The sequence below is a fragment of the Xiphophorus couchianus genome, chromosome 5 (assembly GCF_001444195.1).
Source record: "Xiphophorus couchianus chromosome 5, X_couchianus-1.0, whole genome shotgun sequence".
NCBI lineage: Eukaryota > Metazoa > Chordata > Actinopteri > Cyprinodontiformes > Poeciliidae > Xiphophorus > Xiphophorus couchianus.
Genome location: NC_040232.1, coordinates 11,792,108 through 11,820,064, shown reverse-complemented (window position 1 = coordinate 11,820,064; position 27,957 = coordinate 11,792,108). Strand labels below are relative to the sequence as shown.

Here is a 27,957-nt window from a genome sequence, read left to right as displayed (position 1 = left end):
GCAGTTGACCAAAACATCTGCACTCTTTTAAAGCTATAGAAATATTGAAAGAGAAAATGCATAGCAACCTTTGGAACAGAATACAAAAAACATCTTAAGCATGTTTATCTAGTTATTAGCAAACCTGAGCTAGCCTTTCTTGCGATTTGAATCGAGAGCTATCAAAGTGATAAGAATCTGATGAGGCATTATTACAGCCCAAACATCTTTATTGCCAAATCAATTATCTAGACTTCAATGAATAGCCATTTAAAAGCAACAAGACTTCAGATTTACAACTTGATGTTGGGTTGGATTTTATTCAAATTGAGGATGGCACAAGCAGCTATTGAAAGAACCGATGAGCCAGTATTTGTATAAGTTAATATTGCTCATAATGCTCACAGTTGAAGTAGGAAGACGGTTTACAACCATACAAAAAGTCAGTTTTAAGCAATGTGAAAATTACTCATCTGACCATAGCTAACAAAAAGTTAAAACAAACGAAAGAAATAGAAACTAATTTTAAAGAAAAAAGAATTAGTCACTATACAGACAAAACAGGAGCCAGTCTAAGTACCATACAAAGCATTGTGCTATACATCCAACAAAGCACCTAGGCAACAAGCTGGTTTCTCTTTGATAAAACTGTAAAAATAGTTTTTTTAGTACCAGTCTTAAAAAGAGTGGTAAGTGGCACATCAATACAAATGATTACTGTTCCAGTACAACATTTATAAGTCAGGAAAACAAGTCTGACAGACACAAAGTGTACCTTGAAAAATGTGTAAGTCTAGAGCAAGTTCATCTTGAAAAAATGTCCTCAGAAGGCACAGACAGAGAAAAATGTAAGCCATGCAAAAGAAAACAAGATATTTTTTGTGCAAGGAAGCAAAACTCAAGTTTGTGAGAATTACATAATACAGCAGATTTTGATTGTTCCTCCTTTAATGGGACAGTTCAGGAAGTTTGACTTGAGTTCCTGAGTTAAAGGATTATAAGCAGTATTATTTTACCTGTAGTAACTCTGTTAGCATCTTCATTTGGTAAATATCCAGATTAGATGGTTCCTCCAGCTGCAGCTAAGGGCTAGCCTGAGGATGACCAAGACCATAGTGGATTGCAGAGGCTTTAAAACAAAGCCCAACTCAAAAATAATTTATGTCAATAGTATTTTATAAATCTTTAAGCTGTTGTTACATTTGCTTTAAGTGGTTATTTACAGAAAAAAATAATTATTTACACAAACAGAGATAGAAGGATGTGTACCACCAAAAATCGTCCTGTGTGAAACATACTGGGAAATTATAGCATAGTATGGGTGTGTAAAAATAAATTAAAAAACAGGCTAATTTAAATCAAAACAAAATATTTTTCTATTGCATTTTTTTTATTGTTTCTATTAGAGATTTAGTTTGAATGGAAATGCTTTACTGTACATATTCTGGTGTCAGTCTATGTTTCACAACGGAAGCTCTGTGGTGGCACACTGGGTCTGAACTCCATCGTCCATGTAAATAATTATATGTTTTTCTTTTTATTAAAAACAAACAAACAAAAAACACCCAATGGCAACTGAAGTCTCTACTACAATTTAGCATTATCCTCTGAGACCATCTAATATGGGTTTATACTAAATGTAGACACTCTAGACACCAAGAGACAGCTATTTGCTGCAGGTAAGAAATTAACCATTTGTAAGCTTTTGCCAGAATCTCACCTCAAAAATGTCAACCTATCCACTTAAAGTAACCCTCAATTGCAGTACTAAATACTGTACATGTGTATTAAAACATGTTTTAACCAATTACATTAAATTACAAATGCCTTTTGGCCACACAGGAAGTAAAACATTTAGTTCATTATATTTACAGCAGTTTATTAGTCACACAAAGTAAATCAGGGCTTCATGTAAATGTGTTGTTAGAAGGTGGCAATGAGATTGCTGATCCAAATGGTTTGTAAGTTGATCTCTCTGTGTTTATAGATGCGTCTAAATGGCCTGTTACAGACACCATCAATCACTCAGACGTAGCTACCCCACACATTCATATCAAAACGTTCCTGTGCAACATTGTTTGGGTATATTACTACCAGCTGCAAATCTCTTCCAGCTCAGGCTTCACTTTAGAGTTTAAAGACATTCCTTGGCTACAACTTCTGTCAATCAGTTCAACCCTTCTGAGCCAACTAAGGACGACCGCTCTGATTGACATAGATGCAAAGTTTTTTGGAAGACTATTCTTAAGATAAAAAAAAAACATTAAAAAACCCTTCAGTGTACCTTTCACTGATTTTACAAAGAAACTATTCTCCAGGATGTAGAGTCCAACATTCCAAAGCATTTCATTGTTATTTGTTTCAACTTCCAAAAACATTCCTTCTGTTCTTTCTTTGAGCTTGCTCATTTCTTATTCTTTTCAAAATACATGCTTGTCCAAATTAATGATTACATGCATTCATCATCTCTTGTACACAGGTCAGGCAACATGGCTGCCTTCATGTCTGTCTGGAACAGGGTAACCATCTACTTGCCATCTTTTTTCTTTTTTTAATCTGACATACTGTTTTTCCAAAAATAGACCCTACCAGTCATTTATCGTTCAATAATTACTTTTTGAAGGTAAGACGTGTTAGGCTGTTCCAGTATTTATGCCCTTTAGATTAATTCCAGTGCACTCCACTGACTGACTGCGTCAGTTTTAAAAGCAGGTTGGGCTCAGGTTATTCCTGCTTAGAAGCTACCAGCTTGTAACATAAAAAAAGTCATAACAATATGAACAGAACAGAGCAGCAGAGTAAGAAAACAGTGCAGACTGAGACCAACAGTCACATTTGCATAACCATCAGTTGTTTAGCATTCGCTCACTGAGAAAAGTCCCTCACAATGTATCGCTGAATATTAGTCCATGGGGAGAAAATGTCCTCAGAGCAAACAGCAGATGGCAAAGCAGGTCCATTTACATAAACCAAGTCCACTCATCTTTGCCGTCCTCCTGTATAGATTCCCAGAACAGATAACTGGCAACCATTTGACATTAGGACTGATGATTTCCATCCCAGCTAGGCGTATGCTAGTTCTTTATCTCCAAAATGGAAGGGTTGTGGTCCAAGATGGACAGAATAACCTTGTCCATGTACTGCCGCAGGCATAAATTGATGTCCTCCTGTTCCTTCAGGGCTTCCATCAACTGTGGAGAAAGATGAACGTCAAACACATTTTATTATCAATACCATCTAAAATATTACCCAAAGATGTTTACTGGCCAATGGTCTCTTGATTTTATTTGGAAAATCACTTGTGTACCTATGATAGTACCCCTGACCATCATCAGGGGTACTATCATAGGTACACAAGTGTATATTTTTGCACTTTAATACCATAAATAAGGTCTTCTTTCTTAAACAGTCTCTGCTATTGTTGTCGTTCATGCTGTTTACCTCCTTCACCCTACCCGCTCTTGGTTGGTATGCTTGTTTAGTGACCATTTTTGTTTCATGTTAGTCACAATCCGTCTCATGTAATAATGTTACCTATACAACATGCCTGAAATGCGAGTACAGGACCAAAAGAAGAGAACCAAAGGTGTTCCTGACCAAACTACACTCCTGATGCATATCAGCAGATCAAAGTATAAATGCTGTGCATCATTTAGCTAATAGGTTTTTACTGATCTTTGGACTCTGTACAGGTAAACCTCTAATCTTAGAAGACTATTGTTAATGACTCATAAATCAAGCATTAAAACTGTCTCAGATGGTACTTCACTTTGAAATGAAAAATAACTATCATATCTCCAAATAAATCAAATTAAATTATTAAACAACATAAGTTTTTTTTTATAATTTACTGAATAATAAAACCCTAAAGAACTTGCCTTAAGATTACATTAAGTCATTTTAGGATGGGTATGCATTGTTGTTATTGCTATGCAGTTAGAAAATACATAAGATGTAGCCAATGAACCTGTCTACACTAGCTTAATGACTAATGTAACCTTTATCACACTGTCATCCTGTGATATGTCCTAGAAATACATGAGTTCTGACTACAGCACGAGAACAACCTAGAAGAAAGTCAGTAGTTAAAACAATAGAAAATGATGGATGGAAGTTTCACCTGATCTCTGGAGGCGCTGTCTATCTCAGCAGCTAAAGACTGAGCCTTGGTCTGGGTGGCAAACAGGTTCTTGGCTTCATGGAGGCTTAAGCTGAGAATCTGACCATTCAGGTCTTCATTCTGCTCCCTCAGCTTCTGGGTTTCCTAAAAATTTCAAATCAGGGTGGGAGGTAAGGGAGAGAAAAACAGGATGAAAAGATAAGCGTGTAGAATAAGCTTTTAAAAGCAGAAATTCCTCTATGTTAACACATACACCAAGAACACAACACCTGCTTGCTCATCAGGCAGCAAACACAGCTAATCAGGACATAGCACAGGTTATCTGTGTTAACGGTTTCCCTGCACAGCTTTATGATTTAGTTTGCTTAAAACTGCTGACAGGAAGCCAGTTTGCTGTTCCCTTGTTTTACCTTCAGCCATTAAACAAGGGAGCTGCAGCGCTGACCCCAATCACACTTGGCCGAGATTACTCTACTCCAGTGTTATTAGTTGTTAATTGGGACGTCAAAGGTCACAGAGGCAATTTTACCGTGAGTCCGGGGCAGCGCTGAGCCCCAGACAACACCAGGAGATGGAAGTCAGGGGGAAGAAAGTCCTGGGATGCACATTGCTGGACACACACATACACACATTTACAGAGGTGCACAGTTCAATGTGAGTGTCGGTCTTTCTCATGGATTACAGGAAGGGGGATTATTGGGTTTGATTTGGTACAAAGTTTCAGTCTCTGGCCCATCAGGTGTTTAAAAAGTTAAATCCCTAAATGTTTATTTAAATAAGAAAAAAAAGAATTTGGGGGGCGCTTTGGGTTCTTAAAATGCAGAACATTATGTCTCTTATGAAGAATGAGACATTACAGTCATTACATCAGATTGTCCATCACACTGCTGGACTCTGTTCATTTTTATCTCCACCTTGTTAACTTTTTTTGAGTGTGTTTTGTTGGTCATTTCTTTTTCTGCTGCTATTAAATATCTAATTCTCATTACTCAAGGCATATTTTAGTTTCCCATAAAAAAGGAATGAGATAATGAGGCTCTACTGGATCTTTGTGCAGTGTTTTATATCCTTACCAGACCACGTTTTATTATTTTTCCTCAATGGAGATAGAAAATAATAATTAACTTTCTACTTTGAGTTTATTATTAAATCATCAGTTCCAAGTGTCAGCCACTAAAAACATGAAGAAAGAGTAGGAAAATCGTTAGACTCTAAAGCCAGTGTTTATGAGGTTATAATGCAATAAAAGAGAATTTAAGCTTGCATACTTCCAGCTGGCAGTTTAGTAACTTTAGATTTTTTTGTGGAGCTGTACAGTGATAACCTGAGATTCTATAAAACACAAGATAATGATCATTATTATAAGATTTTTATAAAGCTAGCATCTGCTAGCCTATGGTTGATGTATTATGTGTGTATAGGGGACTCAGGTTCAGCGGGCCTGACTCAATACTCTATAAAGATATCTGTTTAGAATAAAACAAGATAAACGTATGACCCTCGACGAGGTCCCATTGTTACTTGATGACAGTGATATACGTCTCCTATAAGGTGGAGGCAAGCATCATTATCTGATGTTACTGATTCTGATTCAATATACACAGACACGCTGTGCAAAGGAGCATTTGAGTCTTTCACAGTATCAATAATAAGTTATCTTAAGGACAGATTAATGCTGAAGATCAGGTTATGTCTTAGTCACTAATGTTTGAATATTGTGTCACCTGACCACCAGAAAGAGCTCCACCTCTTTAACACTGTTGGGACCCTCAGAACTGAACTACACACAGAAAACAAAGAGAATCCCAGAATGCACTACGTTAACCCACTTTCAGTTTGTAGCAGGAGGAATAGTTTTCCAAACCAAACCAATTGGTTTTGTTTGGATATGACTAAATCAATACTTTGGTTTGGTCATATCCTATAGTCCTATAGTTTGGTCATAACCTATTATTTCCAATAGGTTTCCAATATAAGTTTGGAAACCTATTGGAAATAATAGGTTTCCAACAATTTAAGACTATTGTTAGACAACAACATTCAATATACATATCTGTGCACATCTATATAATAAGCAGAAACACAAAGGTACATTCATTAAAATATACTACTCTCAAATGTAGACTGTGACTTGTATTCTCATAAGAGCCAATACAACATTGTTCAGCCTGACTTAACTCTCTACTCCCAAGTCAAAATATCAGTAATTCATGCAGTGCAGGGCTGCAGTAAAGAAGGGATTTTAAAAGCTGCTAACAGGGGTCATTATGATTTGTTGTCATTCCTGCTGGTAAAACGGAACAGAAATGTACTATTTAACAGAGGAGAAGTGAGGAGTGTGGTCTCTGTAGTCATAAAAGCGCTGCAAGGGCCTTCACTGATTTATGAAAAGTTTGACATTTTACTTCTCTGGGAGCCCAGAAAGCACATTAATTTGGTGGAGAGCTTGCAAAAACACTGAAACCTATAAACGGTGTGGAAATTCTCTGTAGAACACGACTACTAATTAAATATTATGATAATGGATAAAAACATTTTTGATGAAGGGACAACAGAGGGTTTGGATACAAGTACATACAGTATTCTCATGCTGTAAAATCCCCCACAAATAATGGTTTGAAAATTTGTAAAAAAAAAAAAAAAAAGTTCATTCCTACACGCCAACACACATCAAGCAGCTGAAGCACGTAGAAATGAAGCTGGATTAAAGGATTGTAAAAATGATTTTATCTGCACCTGCTTCAGTCTCTTAACTTCATGCTCGAGCTCCACCTCTCTGGTCCTGCTGTTAAAGTCTGAAAGTCCAGTCGAGGAGCTGCGGCTCCGACCAGGCTTCTCCGCATCCAGTTTGTACAGTTGCAAATGCTCCAGCTCTCGACGCAGATCCTCTATTAACTACACAACACAGAATTGTCTGAATAACAAAATTATATGATGTTGGAAAGGCTTTTGTTGGCCTTTGAGCTCACAAGATTCTGCAGGAAGAGAAAAATAACACACAACTGATCGATCAGATGCTGAAATTTTAAAGGCTGTTTAGATAATCCTCCCACCTCCTGCATGGCATCTTTTTCTTTCTGGAACTGCTCTCTGTTTTGTTTCAGTTTTTCCATCATTTTCCTGTACAGGTCCATCTCATCCTTTAGCCGCAGACTGGTATCCTCCAGCTTGTCTGTCATCCTTTGCTTCTCCTGGTGATAGACAGACAAAGTTAAAATTTATTTTTTAAATTCATAATAATATTTGGAATGTCTGTTTACATGTGCAATAAAACCTATTTTTAATTTAACATTGTTACATTAGCTCATGTATTTAACAACAGCAATTAAAAAGTAAACACTATGCCTAAATCCCAGTTCGGTCTAACAGTAAAAGGCAGAATTTGTGTGCAAACAGACACACTGCAAACACAGAAAAATAATTTTTTAAATATTAACTAAGCAGTTCTCTACAAGCCATACATCACACTTTCTTAAAACAATCATTCGTCTGTTGTGACAGTGTTTTGACACTAGGTGGCAAGTGCTAAAAATCTAATGGCATTTGTTTTTTATTTGGTAGTTTCTAACAAGGAAAAGTAAACTTGGCTCACCTCATCAAGCTTCTCTGTCTGAGATTTGAGTCGAAACATACTAACAGACATCTCAGTGTTCTCCTCTTCCAGATGCTTAATACTGAAAACACAGTTTGGCAAAAATACAGTTTAAAAATGATAAATATGTACAAAATACAAATAAATTGCCTGAAAAATAACCTTAAATACAGTTTTAAAAAGATTCTCATATGTTTGTACAATGTGGTCTACTCTTATTCACTCAGTGGTTATTTTTTCCCAGACTGCACAGTACCTCAAGTGAAAAAAGGCTTTCTTACTCCAACATTTTGCAATTGTAATACCCAACAAGCATCTTACTGTGTCAAACACACATAGTGGATAGGTGCAGGTGAAAATGTCAGCTTTCTGGATGTTTAAGCTTTTCTTACAAATGGTAGGATAAAGAACACATATCAGATTCTTCATTCCACATAGAATGTACATCCAAGTAGCTGAAGCATGACAATAATAGAAAAACTTTGACGAGAACATTCAGCATAGCTTATTACTGCAGCTTCTCTGAACTGCAGCAAAAACTTTCATTGTATAGGTCCTAACTATAATTATCACTCAATTTTTTCAGACAAAACATCACTTTGGAGAAGGTTTCAAGGTTTCAAATACAATGGTATTATAGTCAAATTTGGTCATCATTTTCTAGGCATGGTATCATGTTTTTGTTACAAGTGAAATTAACTTCAATGCTTTTTCCGGTTTAAGACACATCTGGTTTTGTAACTGAAATAGAAACTGCATGTAAAGTTAATTTCTAACTTTAACATTATATGCAGTTATATAAACTGCATATAAAGTTAATGTCTAACGGTTGCTTTAGTGTGAGAGTGCCTGTGTGTTTCTTACCGGCTGGTCAGTAGCTCTATCTGTGTGTTTTTGTCTCTTTCCATTTTGCTGTAGGTTTCTCTGTGTCTTCTTAACTCCTCCTGGAAATTTTGCTCCGCACGAGTCTCTTGGTCCTTCAGCTGTTCCTCTAGCTCATTTACCCTGGCATGAAGAATTTGTCACAGAATATTACCTTTAAAGTAAAATTTGAACTGAGAGGGGTGTTTTTTTTGTTAAATACTAAGGTCCACTTCTCATGAGATGAAGACTGATCCACAGTCACCCTATACTATAAAAAAATGGCATGGAAAATTTTATCACCATTTAACAAGAACCGTCTCATTTCCAACTTCAGACCCTGCTATGTGGTAGAATATCATCTGTGTGTTTTGAAATGATTACTGTGGTCACGCAGGAGTTGCAATGTCCACACACTCTGAAACTATTTAATTCTTTGGACACTTAAGCCGACTTATTTCTGCTTTTCTATAAATAAATATAAACATAAGCTAAATATGGTTGCAGGACTCTCCGTCTGACAAGTCCGAACTGCATTCTGACAGAAAAACGTTGCATTCCTCAGTCTCCCAGCAACCACCACAACTGGACCTGGACACAGTTTTCAACTTCTCCCCAGCTACTTCATGACACCTTTTAAGTGATAATCACAGTAGGGTAGCAATGCAATGCACATAACAGCCATGATGCAAAAGTGATACATTATTTGGAATGCTGTCTAGGAGTATGAAGATAATAGCTTGGGCATAAGGTCAGCTACATGAAGGTGCATGTGGGCACCGCAGAACAGACAAAACCACTGCTGTAACCATGGTTCCCCACACACCACCATGACAGTCTCACTTTTGGTTAGACTGTCATGTTTGGTTAGACCGTTCTTAAAACAGTCAGGGAACGCGAGTTCAAACACGAGTGACAGGAGTCCACTGGATCAAAAAAATCTATAAGATTCTTTAACAGAGTCTTCATTTGAAGTGAAGGGTCCTTAAATTACAACTAAAACCTAGAAAACAATAAGTGGACCTTACCTGTGTACAAGTTGTGTGTTCTCCTGCTTCAGTTTGGACTTCAGGTCACTATTCATCAGAATCTCATTCTCGAGTTCAGCTACCTTCTTCTCAAGAAAACTCACCTGGCAGAAACAGGTTCAGTATATTTTGAAAATATACATTCATGATTCAAATATTCAGGCGAATGACTTAAAACAATGTTTACACAAAAATTAGAAAACTTATGCAAAAAAAATAAACAATCAAATAAGACACAAATATGAAGCTATTTTTTCCCCAAAAAATATGATATGCTGTTTATAATTAACTTAACAACACATACACAATAAACAACTCAGTTCGATTTTCTAATGGGTCCCGGGATCTATCAAAGATGAGGCACTTCACGGGCAAGTTGCCAAACTATCTAAAAAGCCTCCCCTTCCATATATTAAAGACTTGAGATATTCTTGTCCTTCCACTAGGCCATACATCCATAAGCAACATCCTTTCATTTCATTTTCTGGCATTTTAATGCTACATTTTAAGATGCCCAAGCACTACATGTGCAAATCGCCGGGGGACACAGACGAAACAAATGAACTCTCACCTTCTCGTTGATGTCAATGTCACAGGAGTCGATGCTGTCTCTGAAAAGGTCTTCCGTACTGCCATTGCGGCTGCTGAGGTTGCTGTTCTGGAGCAGCTGCCTGCTCAGACACAAATACATGCACTTAGGGAACATGTAGAAGGCTGGTGAATACTTCAGTATATGCATTTGAGTTCGCCTGGCTGACATTCTGTTGTATGATGTTAACACAACGAAGCCCTTTTAAAAGAGATGGAATAGGTTCTGCTCCATTAGCAAGAGTAATGTAGAGATAGGTGAGAGGAGGAAAGAAAAAGAGAGAAAGAAGAGAGGGAAAACAGACGACAAGGAATAAGAGAATAGATGAAGAGAGCAGTAAAACAGTGGATGTAATCAAACTAGACATGTACAATAAAAAGAACAGGGAGATGGGGCCAAGCCTTATTGAGTACATATATCAGGTCTGACAGGCCATTTTCATTCTGTCACCATAATTCAGTTTGTGTCGTTACAGTTGGGACAATAGCTTCAAGAGAAGACATCTCATGTGCTAGTGGTTACCTAGCGGTGGCCAAAAATGCTCTTGCCCAGAAACCAAAGGCAAGATGGAATATTTCAGAGCCAGGAAACATAAATATATTACAAATATAAGACACAAATAATTGAGGTTAGCTTTTTCACAATTTTTTTTTAAAGCCTGATAAAATCAAGAACACACTAATAAAATAAGTTCAGAATCATTTCCACCCCATCTTGTCACAACCTGCTGCCAAACTTTTCGCCTCTGTCTGCATGCAAAACTATTGTGTGATTGGTCATAATTTCATGGGCGTGTTTCTTTACACAGAAAAGCACTCGGACAGCAATTTTGTGCACAGTGCACCTCGCTATCCATTTACCTCCTTGATTATGCTTGTATTTTTGTCTGGAAGCCTGGTTAGTGATTAACTGTTATTAGCAAACACATAAGTGATAAGGAAGCATTGAGTGGCCTTTTTCATCCATTTATTGGTGGCTATGTCAACAAACAGATCAAACACAAGCAATGTGGACCATAAAAAGCATAAACACACCACTGACTGACCTTTGGTTCAGACAAACAGCCATACATACTATGCGTAGCAATGAACACACAGACAAACATATACGGCAGATTGACCTACCTTCCAAAGGCAGTGCTGGAGATTTTTCGACTGGGACTATAAGATAAGAAAAACAAAAACAAAAAAATAAACATTTTTTAAAATACAAAAAAGTCATACATAATCTGAATAAAAAAGAAGAATTATAATACAGTGTCAGGAAAAACTGATATAAGTAATCTCATTATGCTTTTAGAGCTAAATTAACCTCTTTAGAACTGAGGATAACTGAGATATTTCTCAGTTATCTTCCTTTAAGTTTCAGTTACTGTACATCTCTCCTTTATTCTTTCACTTCCATCCCTTCAAATGTAGACTTTTTCCTGTGTCTGATTTATTATTCACAAAATTAATGTAGCATTATCAAGACAGCCATTGTGGATTTCAAAAAGGGGAAAAAAAAAACAACACAAAATAAGGAAGTAGTGACATTAACAACCATTATTCTGCTAATTTAACACTCTCTGATGATTTAAACGAGTTTGTCAACTGTCAGTCTGTGCATTACTGCTTTCAGGTCAACAGCACAGATAAAATAAGTGACCATGGATTATATTTCCATAAATAGCTACCCTGTAAACAATGGTTGTTGAGGTAAGCACCGGAGAGACAGCTCTACAGAATAATCAATTAGTCTGTGTGTGTTTATGTACACGTGCAACAGCTGCTCTTTGAACACCTTTGTGACAATATGGCATCACTTTTATTATATTATGGTAAAGAAGCACTCAAACCAAACAGTGGAAATACGAGAGGAAGATAATTGGACATAGAAAAACCTGTAGAGTGCCTAAAATAGCTGGCAGCATCTGTTCCTGTTGACTTGGTGACATTAAGGTGGATGTTTGTTGTCATGCATGATCAAATTATTGTGTTTTATACACCACTGTCATTTTTCCAAATGGCAAAGAAACACATCAAGATGTTTCATAAAATATCAGTATCTGTCAGGGCGGCCTGACAGTAAAACTGTCAGTTAATTACATACATTTGAAAACTTTTATATAAGCTTCAGAAGATTCTTTGATAATATTAGAAAGCAAACAGCATCACGAAAACCAAGGAACACAGCAGACAGGTGAGGGAGAAAGCTGTGGGGGCGTTTAGAGCAGAATCAGATTATAAAACAATATCACAGCCTTTCGACATCTCAAAGAGCACCGTTTGAAAATGAAAAGTGGATGGCCCAACTGGAAACCTACCAGGACACAGCTGTCAATCAAAACTGAGAGAATGAGCAGTGAAATTTTTATCCAGAGAAGCAGTCAAGAGGGCTATGGTAGCTCTTTGTGAAAGTTGCAAGAAGACCACACTTCTCTTTGTTTTTCCATATCAAACACACATTTTTTTAATGATTACACTATTTTTTTTAAAGTACTCAATACATTTGTACAGAACTACAACTACGATTTCCAACAACTTGGACCTGATAGTCTGCTGAATTCATTTGAGGTCAAAAAAAGCCCTCCTGGTTCCAGAGGTTGGTAATGCAACCTACTGTGTGTTACCTGTGAGCCCTGAGGTTTTTGAGCCGAGCCTCCAGGTCATTGAGTAGGTTGACCTTCTTGCTGCACTGGGAGCAGTAGACGTCCATGAGCTCGCCGGCGTACTGGTGACGTACCTTCCGAGGGGTCTGACCCGCACTGCAAACACAAACACAAACTATTGATTTTTCTGCAAAACCTAATTCAGGTGTTTTAACAAGCTAAAGGCATAACAATGAACGAGTGACAAGAAAATAAATGAGACTGACACAAGGAAGGATCTGTGTCTTTTTGGTTGTGTTTTTCTGGTGAAAACATGGTCCCCATTTTGAAATTTAATCCCAGTTCTGCAGTCTTTTGTCTGATTGGTATGTATGGAACAAGTGTGGAGTTGTACTGCCAGTCAATCAACTAAGAGGATTAGTCCCAGTAACCACATTGATGAATATTAACACTGCCTGCAGGGCCTCAACTCCTGTTCCTCAGTCAAAACTCAGAAAGTATAACTCCAGTGCATATCCTGGAGATCAACAGCCTGCAGATTAAAATCTGCAACAAAATTAATGGAGTTCAAGACCCAAAAACAAAACAGCACTTTATATTTTGCCTCATCACAAATTAGCCTTTGTAAACTACACAACACACAAAAACAAAAGAGGGGGCAAGTTACTGTGGCAACTTGGTGATCATGTTAAATATGGCTTTTGTTGGAAAAAAACACAAAGGGGTCGCATATTGATAATATTGATTTGTGAAGCAGTTTTCAAAAATTATTTTCTACACTTATTGTTTTTGTTTTTTATTTTCCCTCACCCTCTCAGCCCCGCCTTTTTCTTTGCACTTTCTACCACTATTATCCTTTGATGAATTGATGAATTATGCAAAGAGGTGAAAAGGGAATATCATAATTAGACTAAAAGCCATTATGCCTCAGCAGACTGCAATATAAGAATTATCTCAAAATTAAAATCAAAACATATGACTAAACGTTTTCTTATTCAGGCCTCCATTACCTTGAGGGTACAGATGAGCCGAGGTCGGAGTAACCGTTAGTCCGAGTCTCGTCGTCTGGAGAGGGGCTGCTGGGAGTATATTCTGGTTCCTCCCCTTCACCGTAGTCCTCAAATTGCTCTTCGTTCAATGAGGCGGAAGAACGTGTGGAAAGGTCGGAGGTTATAGAGATACTAGCCTGAGCACACCTGACAGAGGCAAAAAACATGAATGTTACCCTCTGATTACATAGCTAGCATGCCAATAAGAGAAGGCCAAAAGACAATGTCTATTACAGACAAGTAAAAACTGAAACAAAGCTTGTAAGAACAAACCAGAAGTTTCAATGAATCACTCAGACATTTCCCAGAATGACGACTACAGTGACATTACAGGAGATAAGACAAAGGTTAAAAAGGCTCTAACTGTGCTTACTTGTCCCCAGAGAAATAGAGCTCTCCCAGTGTGTCTTCCTTGTCCAAGTGTCTGGTGAGACCCTCTGGAGAGTCAGACCCCTGGGAGCTTTCCACAGCACTGTCTCTGTCTGACTCCCTCTCTTTGCCCTCTTCTGTTACCCCCTCCTCCGACTCCTCCGACTCGTCAGGGAACAACTGGCACTCGGGGACGGGGTCAAGAGAGGTCCGAGAGCACATGATGACCGGGAGGACCTGTTCCTCCTCGCCAGCCTGGAGAGAAATGAGAAAAAGGTAAAAATAGAGACATTCGCAGACTGATTATTATGTTGCAGTAGTTCTGGTAAGGCACTGTTGGGGTTATTCTGGGACGGTTGAATGCTAGAAGGTAGATTCCCAACATTCCTCCACTGATTAGTTATTCACTAACACAGCAGGTCCTTAAAGATTTAGGATGGTAAGGACATTGGGTCAGAAGTCCCACTTTGTCTTATTTGTGTCACGTAAACTTGCCAAAATCTGATCTAATGCATCAGTGGACATCAGTCATCTCTACATATAAAACCGTTAAAAGCCTCACTGAGCGTAGGGATCATGATGGCAGAAGCTGCAATAGAAAGTAGAGGAAATAGATACATGAAAGTTGATGAATCTGATGGACAGGAATGAAGGTTATTACTCAGAAAATGAGTAGAACATCAGAAACCCAAAGCAGGTTGTGTGTGTATAAGGAAATGGGCTGTGAAGAAAACATTTATCTATCTGACCTTAGGTTATATTATACACTGATAAAAAACTGATCAAGATTGATGAGTTTATCTTTCAATTTTACATAAGTATGAGTTTCCAACTAAAGAAAAAAGCTTCGGTTAACAAACAGTTCCAATTAAAAAATGCAAACTAACTGAACTGCAGACAGATATTTCTACGGATGGGTGGATAGACAAACAGATGGAAATATTGATAAATTTATTTATGGAAGAAAGGATCAATGAACAAACTGATAAATGTATGAATAGATGAATGGATGGTCAGGATGCTGAATTACTGGACAGATGAGATGAACAGATGCATGAAGAGAGGGACAACCAGATAGACAAGCTGATAGACGGACAGATGAATAAATGGCTTTGAGACTAATGAGTGAATGGATAGAGAGATAAAATGGTTGGTTGGACATATAAATAAACTGACTGACAAATGAAAGGCTGGACAGATTAACTAATAAATAGACATAATGACACATTGTTGGAGAATGAATTGACGAATAATGGACACAAAGGTGAGAAGGCTGATGTTGGAAGGACCAGACTGATAAATATAACATTAAACAATGAAATGGGAAACAACGTAAGGTACATATTCCATCCCCATCCGCCCACACTACATATTTTTTTCAGATTATTCAGGACTCTGTAGGAACCCCATGACATTCACAACTGCAGCTATTTTAATGTATGTCCCCGAAAGTTATGAAAGTATTTTTAATTAAAAATAAACAGAAAAGAAAACTCTTAAATAATGTGAAGTCAGAACTCTGAAACAGTCATTTGAAGCATTTGTTTAGCTTAGAGCTGTGTGCAGTCTCATGCCATTACCAAGCAACTCAAACAGTCCCTGTAGAGCATTTTACATGCAACCGTCAGTGGTTGAACACAAATGGGGGCTGTGCTCTGTAACAAAGGGCTGGCCGGGGCTCTGAGTGCGAGTCACAGCGAACACAACAAAAGAAGAAGAAAAGTCTTTTACCGTGCCTTCCCTGTAGCTGAGAAGGACACACACTGTGTGATGAGGTAAAGAAGAAACCAGAGAACTGAACACAGACTTCAATGATGTCAGGCAATGTTCAAGTTTAACAACATGTGCTGCATATACTACTGTAAGCACCAACATTAGTTCTAGTAATAATTTTAATGCATTAGATGGTATAGAGCAAACTTTAGTTTCCCACTAAATTCTAGATCTAAATCACAAATATTATTCTATGAATAATTAATCTGATCACGTAAAGCCTTTGAAATAATAGATAAACAAACATGCAGCAGAAGAGTTGCGCCAAAGCATGCAGATGATTCACATGCAGAGCTCAGAATCTTCTGACTGCAAGAACTAAGCGTACATAATTAGAACTGTTGATCATCTGGAGCCAATCTGGTTTCGACCTGAATTTGAGTCAGTCCTGCTGTTTTATATCAAATCACTATCTCACAGTTGTTCCAGGATCCTGGCTTACCTTATCTTATGGTCATTTTCATGACTAACTTTATCTGGATCACACTCCCCATTCATGTCGGAACCTTTCAGCTGATCGCTGAGGTGTGCAGAACATATGTGCATTAATATGATCTAGTAGGGACTGCAACTTTGCTCAAGCATACTATACTAAAGTGTTACAGCAGCCAATTAAAATTTTAAAGTAAACTGAAATTGATGGTTTGTGACATATGCATACATGTGCACTCTCCAAGCAGCACTGGGTCGGACTTATGAAAAAGCAAAGCAAATGTACATTCAGTATGTGTTTTGACAGCCTGACGCTTCAACTGCCACCACGAGTCTACATGATGCTTCAAGTTGTTTAATATCCTTGAGCAGAAACACAGCTATCCACAGAGGCTTCACCTCTGTTACCATCTGCGCAGATTACTGTTGACCTCTGATCACACTGGAGCTGATTGGTGGCTTAGTTTTAGAGCATTTTTCAGCCTTTTTCAATTCGGATTTCATTTTGGATTTTATGATTTTTGATTTTATGAATATCAGAAATTCTTCCAGCTAAGCAACTTGTTATTATCTGCACTTCTCCAATCAGCTTAAATCAAAGTACCGTTCTTCTGAAAAATGTCTGGAATTAATTATTCTACTCAGATTTTCAAAGCTAAAACCAGTGACTGCTGTTCTTAAAAAAAGGGATACCTGTGATACTTGATACCCTCACCAGTCAATTATCATGGTAGGAATATAATTTCTAATAAAAACAGTCAATGAGCTGGTCAGAGATTTTGGGCTGCAGTTATTTTGAAGATAATTCTGTAAAGAATTTTGTTGAACAAATGAATCTTAACATAAGCACTCTCCACTGAATGTTTGGTTCAGTGCATGCATTTCCTTCTCCATTTACTCTATAAAAATATTGTTCTCTGTTGCTGCTGAGTCTGACCTAGTTAAAATACAAACTATCATTTCTATCCAACACTTCTTCCTGGTCCCCCAAGTGAGCTTAATACCACAGGAAAAAAAAGATATAAAGACATTCAAGTTGCCTTTATTTTAATTCTACCTATTGAATATATTTTATATGTACTGTAGATGTACTTGATTAAATTCTAACTCAATTCAAACTCAAAAATACTTTATTGACCCCCGAGGAAAATTTAATTATAAATTAGATTATACATTTATAAGACTGACATTTTTCAGGCATAATATCAGTAATTTTCAGTCTGTCTCAAAACATTCGAGCTAGTTTCTTCACTTGCCATGATCTATTAAATGCCTCCTGATACATGCCACATGTGTTATGAAACATGTAGAACTATTATTCAAGTGACAGCGGGGTCAAACACCTCTAGAGGTTTCCTTTTTGCACAGATGTTTTAGATGAGAAACATAATTTAAAAAAAACAACAAAGCAAAAAGGAAAGAAGAAGGTCGGCTTACTGGGAGGAAGGATATGCAAAAACGTGCATTATTCACATCAAGTGCAGGCAGCGTAGTGACAGAAAAAGACTGAAAAGGACACAAAAACAATGTTCAGGGGACGGTTGTCAAAAAAAAAGTTCAGGACCCAGGACATGTGAAATATTGACAACAAGCTCAATTTGTTTTTCTGGTTTGTTTTCAGTTGTGAATAAGTTAAATAATGTAAAAACATGAATGTTTGGCTGCCAATGAAACCATGCAAAGCTCATCCTGAAACTTATCTTGTTGAGTCATGAAATTTTTATGCCTCAACAGTTGAGCAACATTCTGGAGGATTAGAGCAATGAAAACACTGACCTGTAGATGCTGTTGTACAGCTGCTACTACAGGGTTAGTTAACAGGTAGGTCAGCAAAACAGAGTTTTCTCAAAACAAGTGGATGTGGCTGTTTAGCAGAGATACAGGCAAGTGTCAATAAATGGCAGTTAGACAGACTGGGTCCACTAACTGCAACTTTTTAGTAACAGGGTTTTACAGGGAATATTTTGCAACAGCTGCGGACAGTGTTGCAAGTCATCACTATACATAACAGTCTTCACCACAGTTACGCTGTGTGTAAAACAACAACAAAAAAAATAATGAAAAAAACAAAGGTTGTGCTTTCATTTGTATAATCTAATTCAGTTTAATTCCTGATCTTAACCAAATCAACCCTGATTTGAGACAAATCAACAGAAAATGCATAATTGTACAGTTACAGAAAAACAATATTTGGTTTTCACATTAGTTTCACTAACAAAAATATGAAAAGCCTGCCATCTACATATAGTCCCATCAACTCTAAAATGCCAAAGTAAAATCTAACACAACCAAATTAAGAAGTGGTCTAATAAATAGAGCCCACCTGTGTGTAATTTAATCTCAGTAAAAATTCAGCTGTCCTGTAAATGTGTCAGAGCTTTGTTAGAGAATATTAGTAACCAGACAACACAGCAGACAGGCCAGGAAGAAATGTTTAGAAAAGCTTAAACCAGGGTTAGATTACACACCATTATGCCAAGTTTCAACATCCCACTGAGCAATGTTCAATCTATCACCTGAAAACATTGCTTGGCACACCTTGAAACCTACAAAGATGTGGCCATCCACTTAAACTCGAAGGCCAAGCAAGAACAGCATTAATCAAAGAAGCATCAAATAGCTGCAGAGATTCACAGCCCATGTGGGAGAATCTGTTAACTAATGCCAAGCAGCTCAAAAATCCCTTTTTGAAAGACTGGCAAGAAGACAGACAGTTGAAAGAAAACATAAAACGTAGGAGACACAGCAAACATGTGGTGCTCTGGTCAAACGACAACTTCTTGGTCTGCAATGCAACAGGGTATAGAAATCCAACATTGAACATGAGCCTGAACACACTATCCCCACAGTGGAAGGCGGTGTTGAAAGATAGCAAAACTTTAAACTAGGGTGTTGGTTCACCTTACCAAAGGAACTCAATCCAAAACAACTGTCTGACAATCCTTTAGTGCATTGGTTCAAAGCATGTTTATTTCATCATGACCCAGTCAAACTCTGCAGAAAAACGTAAAAAGTAACGTTCACAGAAACCATTCATCCAATCTGAATGAGCTTAATTTTGTAAAGAAAAATGGGCATTGCAACTTCTAGATCCACAAAGATGGTAGAAAAATACCTCAAAGAACCTGTAGCTCTAATCACAGCAAAGGTTTGTTCTACCTCAGGCTTTTTCAGTTTTGAGTGGAAAAAACTGAATACCAAGTTAGTGAATGTTACAAAGCAAAATGTGAAACGGTTCAAAGGGTATGAATCCACTTGCAGGTCTGCATGTACCTCGCACAAGCTCTTCTTCTAAATTACAAACAACGTAAAGAGAGCATCATGAGACGTTTACTGGCTTCCTGACAAAATTAGGGGGCTTAGAAACCTGTTGAGCTGCAAACATTGATGGTGTGGCATCAATAGGATAAATACAAAGAGAAGGAAACTTAAGCAAAACCAGGAACCAGATCAATGAAACAGAACTGGTGGTAATCCTTTTTTTTTTTTTTTTTTGTTTTTTTAATAAACCATAAATCTGTTTTGGTGATGAAACTTTTCTTGGAATTTTGGCAGCAGATAAGAAGAGAAGCAAATAAAGATGACAGCTGATTGATAGTGATTGCAGCTCAACAGAATGATAAAGCGTTTTTCAAGCAGGAATTCTACTTTTGTGCTTGAACCTTTTGTATGTTTACTTTGGTTCAGAGAGAGTAATCAAGAAACAATTGCTCCAGAAAGGAGTTCAAGTTAAATTTTAGTAAACTTTTGTTCTTTCTTATCTGTTCCTCAACCAATGCTGCTTATGTTCTGGTACAGGAACACATGCTTCCAGGAACCATCCCTTTGTAATTAACAGATAAAATACCATGCACATTTTTGAACAGGCTGGACTCATCTTTTTTTTCACTGCATTCCATGTGCCTTTAAAGGATAACCCCCAAAAGTCTGATATGCTATAAAATACTACAGCTATTAGATCCTAGATCATCTTGTGGTAACAAGGTCAACAGTACAATCTTCTATCGGCCTAATTAGAATGGTTCAATAGCAACTAAAAGTGTGATTTTGACATTTTTTCTTCAAAACTGTGATCTTTTTTGCGATTAACCCACATGAACCTTGGCTTTTTTCTCTCCCTTCCTCCATCAGAATGTTCCAACTTCACTTTGTGAGGTTCAGCATCTCAAAAACTAAAAATACACATCAGGTGTAGGAAGTGAGGGCAATGAAAAACCTTCCAGCCATCAATGACATGCAGAATTTCCCTGCATGTCAAAGTCACATGACTTTGAGACACATTGCTCACTGTAAGTCTACAGGAAGCAGAGATTTCCAGGGAAAGCTGCAGCAGCCGTAAAAATCATACGCTACCAGGAAAAGCTTTAGCTGCTATTTGAATGGAGGTATTTGCTTCATGTGAAGTCAGTGCAGCCATCACTGTACTGTGGTGGTTTCACACCCAAATATTTAGCCAATCTCCCAAGGGGTCAAAGGTATAATTATGGCCTTTTAGTTCTCAGAAAGGATATTTGCCTTGAGTTTCAGATGAGATTAGATGTAGTTTAAAGTAAAGAACCCTCCAGTATTGCCTTTTTATGCATCTCATACTGTAAACACACAATTTATTCCCCAGCTAAGCCGGAGTGATTTTATTTTAGCGATATGAAAAAGCTCTGTGGTAATGAGCATCACACTTCTGAGACTCCACATAACGCTCATGCAACAAATGTTATACAAGTGCTCGTCAAATGTTGCAGCAATGACCACACTGCAACTTTACTTAATTAAATGTTGAGCTATGCAGATGTCCTGTCTGCACTGATGAAGATTCTGTAAAGTCATCATGCTGACCAAATGGAACAAATAGCACCGACAGCAGACTGACTTATTTTCTTTGGCTCTGATTGAAGTTTCATCCCAACATGTTCCAGATGGCCAATACGCGTAGATGATAGGCCCACTTGAAACTAATGCTAAATATGCTAAGGTATAAAGCAAGACTAGACAAACTGTGACTGGAATTGTAAAGTTTGTTACAGCAAATAAAAGGATGTGAAAGTAAGTCTATGATTCCAACTTGGGCTAATATTTTAAACATAAGTAGCTAGAAACTGGACACAAAATCAGCAAAGGCATTTTTCCAGCACAGCAATCAAAGCATAAAACAATATGAGGGACTCAAGACAAAGTCAAACAGGAAACCTAATCATTATTTGTAATATTTAACTAATATTTCAAGTTAGATATTAAAAGAAATGTTTCTGTCTACTTCACTCAAACTACCCGTTTTGATCTGTTGATATGCTTTGATAAAAGCTCACATACGCACGTCTGCTTGGAGTGACACAGGTTAATTACTGAAGGCTACCCAAGTTAATTTTACTATTCAATCAGCAAAGAAAAGTATTTTTCAAGCCAAACAACAAATTTAACGCATATGGCATCTGTTGTTAAATATACAGACACAAAAGTTGCTTCTGCTTCTGCTCACACCAGTTCAGTCTATGCTGAGTGCTGAGGATCAATATCATTTTAGAGCTGAACAACTCAATAACTTTAATATACTGTATATCACAGTATATGTATATGTAGCATCCATATTGAGTCTATATCAATAGAATCTCTGTTTTCTTTTCTAGAAAACAATAACACAAAACTTTCCAGACCATAACTGCAACTTTGAGATTTCACTTATATGTTTATTAAGAATGTTATGCATATTGAACATTTGCAGTTTTTCTGTTACTCATAAATAACTTAAAAGCAGGGGGACAAAACAGCAAAGTACAAGATTCAACCATTTTGTTTTAGGTTGATTTACACCAGATCTCTCATAAATAAGAGGTTTTGCTTTTCACCGGAGATACTGAAGTCTCTGAAGATGTTCAAAGAGCTGAGATCTGTTCTGAAAGCTGCCCTCAGAGAAGATTTCTGGAACATCTTTGTGGCATGTTTTCTGAGCATGTCTAGATTAAAAGGAATTATTTAGCTTGCAGAGCTTTTAAAGGCGTTTTTCCTGTTGCCTACCAGTTGCGCAAGTAGTTGGGATGGTAACTAGTCATTTTGTCATCCGGTCAAATGAACAGAGTGGTTAGCAAGAAAAACAGAAAGGACTTAAAGGATGAGAGCAACATCTCAGTGAAACATCAATGAATGGGCAAATAAACTTGCATAGGTTTATACTCACTGTGCTGGTGCTTCGAATTAGTCTGAGTCAGCAGGAAAAGGATTGAGCAGGAAAAAGAGACTGAAAAGGGTAGGATAAAAGAGAGAAAAGATGGAGGGATTGAGGAAACGACGGATTGATAGCAGCAGTATCTCCCTGCTTGTGTTTGTCAGGCAGAGTAGAGAGACGAGGTATTTCTCTGCAGAGGCGTTTCCTGCATCTCTCCCTCTTTGTTCGTTTATCCCCTCTTCTTTGCCATTCTTCTAAGCTCCTGAATTGCTGCCACAACAAAACTAACTTAAAAGGTGCAGCGTTTAACTTCTGCTTTGATACTCAGTGTTAAATCTGACTGCCTCAAAGTCCTGGATCCTGTCAGATGATAATAAGACGCGCCGGGACAGAGAAGCCTGTTAGGCTTTTCTGAACATTTAAACCCACTTTAAATCCAAAATCTACACAAGTGATTTTTTTTTCAAGTAAATATGCAAGCCATTTACACATTCCACTGTGTTTCTAAGTATTTAGTCACATGTTTAAATGACAAGCAAGCCTATAAGAGAAACTGAATAAGCTACAGTAAAAAAATTAAACACTCAAGTTCAAATCAAATGAACAAATAGTGTTTTGTGGGCCTTCAATTGGTATATAGAATAATCACATTAATATTTCTATCATATTAATATCGAGTTAATTACATAAGATTCATTGCATAGTCTTACCCTGAAAAATGTTTGAAAAATGCAGTTTTTACAATTATCCAGTAGATAAAAAAATCCCAGTTTTTGGTGTATTGTATAATCACAATTATTGGTTCCCCTTAGCAATTCCTTTGAAATTAAAGCAACTCAAACATTTTATAAATGTATACTTTTTTAAGTTGATATACTAAGACTAACTGTATTCACATGCTTTAGTTGGATGAGACTTGAACTAACACTCCAGGTTGGTTTGGCATGAAACAAAAAATCAATATGTGGAAAAGCAATTCATGCCCAGTACTGGGTATGGTGGAGGATCTGTGATGCTGTGGGCATGTTTGTCATCCAAGAGCCCTTTGAATCTTCCATGGCCTTTTGAAATAACAGGACATGCCAATATAAAAGCATGAGGAACCGTACCACAAAACCGAAAATGGGTCAGCATTGAAATGCAAACGGCTGCCATGTTTGGTAAAAGGCAATTAAGCAAAACACTAACATAAGGGAATATAGCTATGACGCTGGTGATTTTGATTAAAGCTTCTACCTTTTAACCACAGGTATATACCCCACTTTTTAATTTAAAGATTGGAATTTTCTGGTATTTTAAATATAAGATTACACAACAGCATTTAAAGATGAATTTCTTTGAAGCCTTTTTTTCCACATCTACAACCGTCATTGTACCTCGACAATTATCTCCACTCTAGTTTTCCTAGACAGGCTGATACAGGACAGCTTGTGTTTTTGTGCATCTATCTCCCTTTGGATCCATATTATAATGCTCCTCTGCAAGGCAACGCTCTTCCTACGCACGAGCACACCAACACATTACACAAACGGGAAATAATGACTCATATTTCACTACCATCATGCCAAATACTAAGAAACTTCAATTCCAGCAAACGTCCGACATGACAACCGAACAGAAATGCACGACTAGGAAAATTGAGAGAACTTTTTTTTTTTTTACATTCTGACTGAATGGTACATTACAGTAAGAGACCATGTGTACATCTGTTTCAGGAAGAGCAGCCAGGTAGCTGCTTGGATTACCAGGAATGCTGCAATGGACAAAGGGACAATGCAGGGAGGGACTGCTGAGGCCCAATGAAGGCTGAGTGGCGGTATTGTCAACGAAACCCAGTTCAGTTACAAGTGTGAAACCCCCAGCATGGGGAAGACTATGGACCACATTTAATGTTTCACTTTTGACTTGACTTAATGAGAAGGAAATGACTTCACCATCAGGTTGATGACAAAACTACAACAGTTAAAGTCAACAAACGTGTTTGAATCCCAACGTTAGCTGATGTACCAGAGTGTACGTACATGCACGTTCTGATCTGCTTATAGTGTAGTTGCTTTAAACAAGGAGAACTTGAAATACATCCTCCTGATGAGTGATTTAAGTGTCACGGATGTATTGTTTGCTGTGTGTTTGTTAATGAGTGAAATCCAATGCCGAGGCTTGATTCCTGAATGCATGACTGGACATGTGAACAACATTCAGCTCTGTACTGCTTGTCTCAGTACCGACTGAATTTGTATTCCATCTGTCAAGACAGCTGAAAGGTGTTGTCTCTTTTTGTGTCATCACAGCTTTTAACAAACCGCGTTGACACTCTCTTGGGGGGGTGTCAAGCAGCACCCCACACCCTCACACCTCCGGTCTTCATTGATTGGAGGAATTTAGGAGGGCTGGACTATGTAGGTTTGGCAGACTCAGCAGACAGTGAAGCACTTGTCATTTTTCAGCTGTTACCTGTGAACTAAGAGAACTGCAAGAACGTCTGCCGTTGTTCCCCATAAACTCAAAGTTAAAACCCATAGCTGTGTTAGTTTAGTCTACAGATTGTAGTTTCTTTTTCCTCAATTCCAACGTGTTAGAAACTAATGCACACTTTGTATTTGAGTCTTTGTTTTGCTTTGCTTACTGCAGATTAACCTCCCTCCACTCGGTACATCTTAGCACCGACTTAATCTAGTTATTCTGGTCCTTGTGGAACTACTGTACACTAACAAAGAAAACAGACTCTGCAGCAGTCCCGTTTAGGAAGACAAAATCAAATTATTTTCAAATCAATCACAGTAAGGAAGCATAGGAAATATATTTTGAAGGAAAGATGTCCGGGACAGTTTCAAGCCTGAAACAATCACCAGCAAATCTGCTCTGGTGAGGGAGTCCAATCCCATTATGTAATGTCCAGTCACAGACCTGCTGTATTCAAAATGATGGCGCTGTCTGACGTCACAGGTTGCTATTAACAATACAAATAAAGCTCGGCTTCACATATGAAAGGAAAATGTTTAAATGCTGTTGAAGAGAGAATAATATGTTGCTTTTACTGTTACTTATTCATATGATTTACTTCATTTTTTGTTTTTTTACAGCGAGTAGTCTGAATTTTCTGTACAAACAACCAAATTTAATCAGATACACATTTTCAGCTTATTTGTTTTGCGGTTTTGTTGTTAGTTATTATAAAACATACCCTCCAAAACACACGCTTCCACACAAAACACACACACAGGGCCACTGATAACATCACATAAGGCATGGGGAAACTTTTGAGAGTTCTGTTAAAGATGTCAAATTGTACTTTTCTTGTTATTTGTTCATATTCTCATATTTTTAATCAATGTTCTACTTCAAAATGTAAGCTTGCAATAGCCAGAACACCGGAAATGTGGCAACAACAAACCATTTAAAAGGGATTTCAGGATTAAGAACACTTGAATGACTAACTTAAGATCTTTGGAATGATTTCAAATCAAGTAAATATAAAAACTATACAATCAGGTCATTCCTTAGATTATTTTCAGATACTAACAATGTTTTCTGCACAACTTCAGCACCACGTGATATTCTGATGATCCCCAGACAGAGTCTTATAATTAGCCAAGTCGCACAAAAACATTTACTCAAATGCCAAATATGCAAAGAAACAAATGAGGTAAAATTCAAACGGGAACATTAATAGGTTCAACAATTGTTTTCACTGTCACCGTGTGCTTCACCATCCACCATGGATGGAGTTCATGAGAGTCAAATTGACGAAGACACAAAGTTGAAATACTAAAATTCATCTTAAATACCGCACTGTCCATATTAAAGCCTATCAATTGTTACTGCTCTGACATAATGGCTTTTGGGCACTCTGTGATCTAATTTAAGCTAAATACATAAAACAAAGCAGAAATGCCAGGGTTTTACCGTTCAGTGCACTTGTTAAAATCTCTGTGCTTTGGCAAAACCCCACAGAACAAATCTCGAACGTCCTGACCAATCAGAGTTTTCATCATTAGTGGACAATTGTGGGTGACAAAATACACGACAGAGCAATATCTTTAACAAGACATGATATGGTCAGAGCTACTTCTTTGCAATTAGACTTTCAATACCTCTGACCGTCCAGCCACAAATAAATATACAATCAGGTCATTTAACACATGAAAATATAAATGCAAAATTATATTTGAGGTCTGATATGCTATCCTTTCAGTATGAGCTTAGTAACAGCATTAATGCATCATTGGGATACTCTTACGGATGGACAAGTGGATGCATCTAAAAACGCTAAAATACATTTGAAAATAAATGCCAAAGGTTTTAAACCAGTGTGTCATATTAAAACGAAATGCATGGAATCCAAACTCACTACAAAATGCTCATTTATGTGCAGCATGATGTTTATAAAGTCAACAAACCTGTTATCCCATTTCCTCTCTAATCTTTCCTCCACAAATAATCTACCTGGATATGAAGTCCCAGACCTGTCACATTTCTTTCAACATTTCTTTCACTCACTTCTCATTATTTCCTGTTCTTCCCAGCAACCCTGATTTCCAATTAATCCCATTACCATCAGCAAAGATGTTGGACCACCAAATGAAACAGAACTGGGAAGGAAAAGAGAAAACCACAAGACTAGAGAAAGAAGACACTGATGAAAAGTGAGTGGACTAAAGAGACATGTTGTCAGAGGGATGAAACCCCAACAGCTGAGAAAGAAGGAGTGGCAGGCTGTGGGGCAGGGTCAACAATGTTTAACAACCACATTCAGACACAAACCGGGGCCACAATGGACCCACTGCTCCCCTTTAACTCCCCCACCAACACAAGCAGTCACTGCTTTGGTCGTGTTTCCTCTAAAACTCCCTCTAATGACCTGATTCTATGTTTTGTTCTCATTCTGTCAAGTAATATTTCATCACCCCCACATTTCAGCAGGCTGGGTGCATTCAGGTCTCTTACCCCGTCAACTACGAAGGGGAGCCCATGTTCAGCAGTCTCCCTCTTTCCACCGACCAAACCCTCATCCACTGAAGTCATCCACCCGCCCTGCTCTCAGGGGCCAAGTCCGCGGAGTCTCCTCGCACTCTCTCTCTCTCTCGACACACACAGGTGTTCCCTTCAAAAGCAAGTGAAGAGGAAAGCCGTCGGAATAGTCCACAGAGTGAGTCCCCGGTAGTGGTTCAGTCCTGGGAGAGGCAGAGGAGGGTGCAGGATGTAAAGCACTGCACCGGCTGCCTGGCTTTCTTTCCTGCACCGACACAAAGTGCAACTGCCTTTCTCTATCTCTCCCTCTCTTTCTCTCTCTCTCTCACACACACACACACACACACACATTAAACACAAACTCTGCACCTATCACCCTCACACACTTCCTCTCGGTCGCTGACTGGCTCGCCGGCTTACTTGCATTCACACAGTGAGAGAGCTCAG

The 27,957-nt window shown here is 37.9% G+C and overlaps 1 protein-coding gene and 1 long non-coding RNA gene across 3 annotated transcripts; one reads left to right on the top strand and one right to left on the bottom strand.

Moving 5' to 3' along the window:
- Positions 1-279: 279 nt before the first annotated feature.
- Positions 280-27,957, bottom strand: LOC114144822 (rab11 family-interacting protein 4B). Of its 2 annotated transcripts, XM_028018018.1 has the most exons (14): positions 27,487-27,957; positions 14,182-14,432; positions 13,770-13,955; positions 12,781-12,915; positions 11,294-11,329; positions 10,152-10,251; positions 9,581-9,684; positions 8,556-8,696; positions 7,692-7,773; positions 7,153-7,290; positions 6,836-6,994; positions 4,629-4,709; positions 4,100-4,243; positions 280-3,170 (listed from the first exon to the last, which is right to left on the bottom strand). In XM_028018018.1, exons 1-14 carry the CDS (start codon positions 27,562-27,564, stop codon positions 3,054-3,056), a joined length of 1,752 nt encoding a protein of 583 aa, XP_027873819.1. In that variant the 5' UTR covers positions 27,565-27,957; the 3' UTR covers positions 280-3,053. The 2 variants fall into 2 exon arrangements, with proteins under 2 accessions (XP_027873819.1, XP_027873820.1); XM_028018019.1 differs by lacking the exon at positions 4,629-4,709 and having other exon boundaries at positions 27,487-27,955.
- On the top strand, positions 4,716-6,763 carry LOC114144824 (uncharacterized). Its single transcript, XR_003595548.1, has 2 exons — positions 4,716-6,025; positions 6,063-6,763. It is a non-coding gene; the product is annotated as an uncharacterized LOC114144824 (long non-coding RNA).